The 6263-nt window shown below is 42.6% G+C and overlaps 1 protein-coding gene across 3 annotated transcripts in view; it reads left to right on the top strand.

Annotated features, from left to right (window-relative positions):
• LOC122248537 (myelin regulatory factor) overlaps positions 1-5547 on the top strand; it is a 32926-nt gene extending 27379 nt beyond the window's left edge. For all 3 annotated transcript variants that reach the window (XM_043008607.2, XM_043008606.2, XM_043008611.2), the window contains 9 exons: positions 1-52; positions 174-248; positions 371-593; positions 849-939; positions 1126-1247; positions 1383-1554; positions 1796-1976; positions 2651-2885; positions 3235-5547. The exon at positions 1-52 is cut by the window's left edge and continues 99 nt beyond it. In XM_043008607.2, the coding sequence (XP_042864541.1) occupies positions 1-52; positions 174-248; positions 371-593; positions 849-939; positions 1126-1247; positions 1383-1554; positions 1796-1976; positions 2651-2885; positions 3235-3318 (1235 nt within the window). In that variant the 3' untranslated portion in view covers positions 3319-5547. The remainder of the gene's footprint in view (positions 53-173; positions 249-370; positions 594-848; positions 940-1125; positions 1248-1382; positions 1555-1795; positions 1977-2650; positions 2886-3234) is intronic.
• Positions 5548-6263: the final 716 nt, after the last annotated feature.

Genomic DNA, 6263 nt, shown 5'->3' with positions numbered 1-6263 from the left:
ACAAGTCCCTGCAGGTCACTACGATCACCCTCGTGTGCATCATGGCCTTGTGGTGAGTGAGGGAGAGAATATGGCGTGGTTTCGGGGGGGGGGGGGAGTTGCGTGAGATTTGGTATAGTTGTGTTTGATTATGTATCGTAGTTTTGCTGACGTTTTGTTGTATATTTTGTCAGTTTAATGGCCATGGCGACGATCTACATCCTGGACTACCAAGACCGCCGGAAGAATTCGACTCCATTACCGACCCCGTAAGTATAGCCTGATTGAAGGTCGGACACTTGAAACAGGTCGCGGACGCATTGAACCCCGCCCGCCGCCGACGAACCTATTTTGCAAATGGCAGCCCACTTACAGTCTTTCCTCTTCGCAGCACGACCACGGCCACGACCATCTTCCTCTCGTCCTCCATGATAACTCCGACGTTCCGGCCTCCTTCCACGACAAGGACGACTTCGACGGATGACGGCTCCCTTACCTCCACTTGGTTCACGACGAAGCCTTTCACGACGACCACCACGAGGATGCCGGAGTACCCGCTGCCGCCCGTCATCGGAAAACCTGATGGCTGTTACAACGACGGCCCGACGTGCCAGGTAGGCTGTTCTGACGGGTTTGAATCCAAGGAGATCTTTTAGGTTCTATTTTTTGTTTTCTTAAGTTTGAGGATGATATATGCTGCCCGAAATGAGAGGTGGAAAATGGATATGTCTAAGTCCTTAGAAAGAGTATTCATGGGAATTATCAAATTGGGTTAGTATATTCCTGTGTTCCTAGTATTCGAGGGATCATACCTATCAAAATAAGTAAGAACGTGCTTTATCTTGAGCTAATAAAACGTGGTCTTGTAGGTGTTCTGTTGCCCCGTGGACGAGTTGATGCTTGGTCCGAGTCCCACCACAGCTGCTGCCGCTATCACCATCACCCGACGGCGCCCGCATGGTCAGTTGCTCGTCTCTTTCTATTGATGTTGAATTTTTATGCTAATTTTCAAGATCGGAACGATGTATATTTTATGCATAACTAAAAGACGGGCATGTTAAGATTTCTATGTTTGTGAAAATGGTACGTATGATTAAGAAAAAGTCAAATATCTTCCACTTACGCATTTTATCCTCTGGCTTTCAGGCACAACGACGGTTCTGCCCACCATATCTCGGTACAGCGAACTCATCACCAATAAGCTTTCCACCAGCGACCCCAACACTGTTAATGACTCTACCACGCAATCAGAGACACAGCGACTCAAGGTAATTTAAGCGAAGACGAGGTAAAAAAGTAGTCTAGTTCGATTAGAAATTAGCAATATGCAACTGCTGCTTGGAAAACATTATGTGAAAACTCCACCGTATCGCTCACTAATACTCCGTAACCTTACTCTCCAGCCTGTCCCAAGCAAGAAATCTGCATCCATGGACTCCAGGCATTCCCGGTACCCAGCACGCATGATGAGCCGCCCTACCAACTACCGCAGCATCAAGCAGACTCTCAGCAAGCGCTCCATCCACACCAAGAGGTCCACCGCAAGCACCAGGGACCATTACAAGCCGCAGACAAGTGAGTGTCGAGTTTTCGCGTTTCGTGCATGGCTTTGTTTGGTTCTTATCTTTTTTATTAATATCGTTGTTATAGCAAATATAATAAGGTTGTTATGGCAAATATAATAAGGACAGCGTATTTTATGATATTTACACGTCGCATAACCATGGGTCTCGTTCCTTCCCTTCTACCCAACAAGAAGGCTAAATTTAGTCTCAACAAGAACATTACAAAGACGTTTTTTTTTTTGTCTCCACAGGGGTAAACATACAGATTCCCTCCGTGATGATCGTCGAGCTGAACACCAGCATCAACCACCTGTACTGCTTCAATTCCTCCGAGTTCTACCAGGACTGCTTGAGAAACAACGCTACCAATTACACGTACATGCTCCCCATCTCCAGGTTCATGCCGCACACCAACCTCACGTTACAGTTCAGGTAAGGTTATGTGGAAGATTAAGCTCGATAGATATCTTTGTTTTAATATTATTATAGATTGATTTACTTTATAGAGGTATAGAGGACGAGAGCAAGGGGAAAACGACGGCAAGGAGGAGGAGGAGAAGGAGGAGGAGGAGGAGGAGGAGTAGGAGGAGGAATAGTAGGAGTATTAAGAGTATTATTATTATTATTATTATTATTATTATTATTATTATTATTATTATTATATTATTATTATTATTATTATTAGGAGGAGGGGGAGAAGGAGGAGGAGAAGGAGAAGGAGAAGGAGAAGGAGAAGGAGAAGAAGAAGAAGAAGAAGAAGAAAGAGAAGGAGAAGGAGAAGGAGAAGGAGAAGGAGAAGGAGAAGGAGAAGGAGAAGAAGAAGAAGAAGAAAGAGAAGAAGAAGAAGAAGAAGCAGCAGCAGGAGAATAAAAAGAAAAAGAAAAAGGAAAAGGAGATGGAGATGGAGAAGGAGGAAAAGAAAAAAAAAAAAAAGAAAAAGAAAAAGAAAAAGAAGAAGAAGAAAGAGGAGGAAAGAGGGAAGAAGAGGGAAATAAAGAAAAACAGAAGAGAAAGAGAGGCATGGTGGAGAGAGAAGAGGGATAGCAATAGAAAAAAAATCTGAGTCAAGGAACCCGCATGTTAATGGCTTCCCTCATTCCTTGCAGCTTCATGCTAGGGGCGACACCCAGACGGCCCTTCTTCTGCGGGAACTCGAGCGACAGCATCCCCAGCTTCCCGTCCGAGCAGTGCTCTGACTCGGGCGGTTTGTTGTCGCCCAACGAGGTCGTCGAGGGCGTCGGCGACGGGGCCTCGGGCTCGTACTACGTCACGCTGAAGAATGTGGGCATGTGGCACCAGGTGCTCTACAAGTTCCGGATACCGAAAGACGTCGAGGAGGAGGTCAGTATTCAAGGCGTCACTGATATGATTTACACACAGACACGCACGCTCGCACAGGCACACGCACACACACACACGCACACGCACACACAAACACATTTGTATGTGTGAAGGTAGGAAACAATTTTTTAGAAATTGACTTGATATAACGACGGTATTTTTTTTCCTTTTTTTATTCAAGGAGTTTTGTCCAATGGTTGTTTCTCAGTGCATGGACTTAAGACTTTCCTTTTCTTTACTCTTATCTTTTAATTTCACCATCTCTAACCATTTGGATTTGTGATTACTAAAATCATAAACAGGAAACATAAATAAACAGTTTTATAACGATTACTTTTCTCACTTGCAGGACACCTGTAACCTATCTTCGGACCAGCTTGGCTTGGAATACTACGAACTTAACTTCATATTCCAGAGAGTGTGCAGTCAGTAAATAAACGTCGAATATTTACATTGAAAAAAAATATAATAATAATAAGCAGCTAAAACGCTTTCCTCACGATGCGAATGAAAGAATGGAAGGAAATTCTTGAAGGCATCTAGGTTGGGGCAAACACACGATCTCCGAAGGAATCAACAGAGAGCAAAGTTGAATTCAGGCCGGAAGGTTCCAGTCCCAGGCTCAGCGGCCCTGCTCCTGCCGCCCCCCGCTTCGGCTGGTTGGTTACCTCAATCGAAAGCATCAGAGGGAAATCAAGAAAGAATCGCCGGAGTTAAAAGCGGAAACTCGGAGCACCATGACAAGCCCCTGGATCACATGGACCATGCGGCTCATGCAGGAGCAGAGGGTTCATGAAGTCAAGACGCATGGACGAGAAAGACCGAGAGCGCTGTTTGTGCAGGTGATGATTTCCTCCCGTGGGTTCAAGTAGGCTTCCTCTGTATCGCGGGCTGCAGTGATGTGATAGTCTGTAGTGGGCAATTAAAACGGTGGATGTGATTTCCGAAGAGGCAGTCACATCAAGGATCTGATTAGATATAGAATTGTGATGGAAACTGTAAATAGTTTGTAAATAGATTAAATTAATTTTTTGAAGATAAATTTCTATATGTTATCTTTATATCACTTTCAAGAGCAGAACCCTTGGTAGTTCTGTGAAAGTTGTACTTAAGCTAAGGTTCAAAGTGCGTGGTTAGAACACTCATCACTTTTGGGAACCATTTCATTCCTATGTGGGCCAGACGCATGTATTCATTTGCTGAAAATCGTGTGCCGTGATTCCTTCCAGTTATCGTTATTTTCCTGATTATTGGAGATTTTGAAACTTTAACTCGGGTGATCATTAAATTTAACACGTAACGATTATTATCGCTGTGAATAAAAACAAATGTATGGATTTGTTTCAAAAAGAGGAGATAACTAAACGAGGGCTTCATGAATATGTCTGCCTTTGGCCCCAGCCTTCTCATGGTGCAGCGGAGGTCTGGTCGTGCGTACGTGCCAGCTGGTGGCGAAGCATCAGGTGGCTCAGATGGTTGTGAAGAAAGAAGCCCTTCCAGACACCGCCTACCTCGTGCCAGCAACAGCTCTGCTTATGTCGTGCTGTCTTTCAAGTACTGAAGAAACTTTTGGTGAGGTTTTACTTCTACGATGTCGGTGCGTTTGGCCGTGGACTTTGACAGTGAGAGTAGAATCCCGAAGTTTGTGTTTCTGTGCTCGAGATTGGGTTTTCTGGATCATGATAAAAGAGTTACCATGTTGTGTGAGCTGGACTTACAAGATTGCTTGACAGCATTATAACCCTCGCTTGCTGAGCCTCTTTTTATTTTTTAAATATACGAGGTTGTCAAAGGAGAACCCCCATGCGAAGATGACTTGAAATGAAGAAACATTGGTATATAATTTATTACCAGAAAAAGGTGTGTGACGTTTACTCATTTATCTTTCTACTCGATTTTAAGATTAAATATAATTTATCATAAAGTGCCGGAAGTGATACGTCTCTTTTGAACATATTGCTCATGAGTTCTCAAAGAAGAAGAAAAATGGTGACGAGGAGACGTGAACGCATGTGGTAAACCGTGTACTCATACAAACCCACCAACTTTTCCCTTACGAGTATAGGATTTATGGTTGTAAATCCTCCGATAGGTTGTTTCCCCTAAATGCTTGACGTTAAGTTTTTACAGTTTAATTTTTTTTATGTATCAGGGTTCAAGGTACTGGTTACCTGTCTTGTAAAAAAAAAGAGAGCGAATCAATTTTGCAATTATGCAGCCGAAAAAAAGACAATGATTTCTGTGAAATAAATTCTTAGACGACTATTGCATTGTACGATTGGGGATTATTTGGCTTGCCAATGAAAATTTAAAAGAAAATGATAATTTCTTCGAAGCTGGCAGCCCATTTATACATTAGACTCTGTTACCTTGAACTCTTAAGAATATTTCATATTATTTCTGAGAAGAAAAAAAAAACCTGTCAGAAATAATGTTTACGGGATTTGTATATGTAGAGATGTAGGAATTCATTTGATTGTGTCATGATTGGCAAATAATAGTAATATGTGATATTTTAAGCATTAGAGACTTTCACATTCCAAGAATATATTAATATAAGACTCTTACTTACTTTCTTAGTTTTGTATATATGGGCAAAGCTTGTACAGAAGAAGACTATATGATTTGTGATTCACATTTAATAAATGTATTTCACCAACTATTCAAGATTTTTCTTTATACTGATTCCATTTGTCATTGATGAATATGTGAGGGGAGAGAGAGAGAGAGAGAGAGAGAGAGAGAGAGAGAGAGAGAGAGAGAGAGGGAGGGAGAGAGAGAGAAAGAGAGAGTGAGAGAGAGAGAGAAAAAAAAAGTGTGAAAGATATAAAGAAAGAGAGAGAGTGAGTGAGAGAAAGAGAGAGAGAGAGTGAGAGAGTGAGTAAGAGAAAGAGAGAGTGAGAGAAAGAGAGAGAGAGAGTGAGAGAAAAGAGAGAGAGAGAGAGAGAAGGTGTAACCCACCGGTGCCACTAGTTGTAACCCACCACTGAGAGCAGTTGTTATAACCACTCGATGCCCTGGTTGTAGGTCGGTGGATAAGCAGACAGACGTTCACGTGCCATGGTCTTTATTGTGGACTGTTAATACACCAGACTTTGACCTCTGGCCGAAGGCGGAAACGAACACAGGAGAGAGGAAGCGTCAGGTTAAAACAGACTGCCATCGATATTGCATTGAATTAAGTAGACATACATGATCAATGTCTTGGGTCACATAATATCAGTATCAGTGCCTTACAGAAAAAATGGGAGAGCGTGAGAGAGGGAGCGTGAGAGAGAGAGAGAAAAAAAAAAAAAACAGAGGGAGAGAGAATTATAGAAGAAAGACAGAGAGAGAGAGAAATAGAATTATAGAAAAAAAAAAGGTTACAGGGCACAT

The sequence above is a fragment of the Penaeus japonicus genome, unplaced genomic scaffold (assembly GCF_977035675.1).
Source record: "Penaeus japonicus unplaced genomic scaffold, GWHDUDI00000001_assembly GWHDUDI00000009, whole genome shotgun sequence".
Taxonomy (NCBI): domain Eukaryota; kingdom Metazoa; phylum Arthropoda; class Malacostraca; order Decapoda; family Penaeidae; genus Penaeus; species Penaeus japonicus.
Note: the sequence above shows the minus strand (reverse complement) of the source record. Positions and strands in the feature narration are given on the sequence as shown.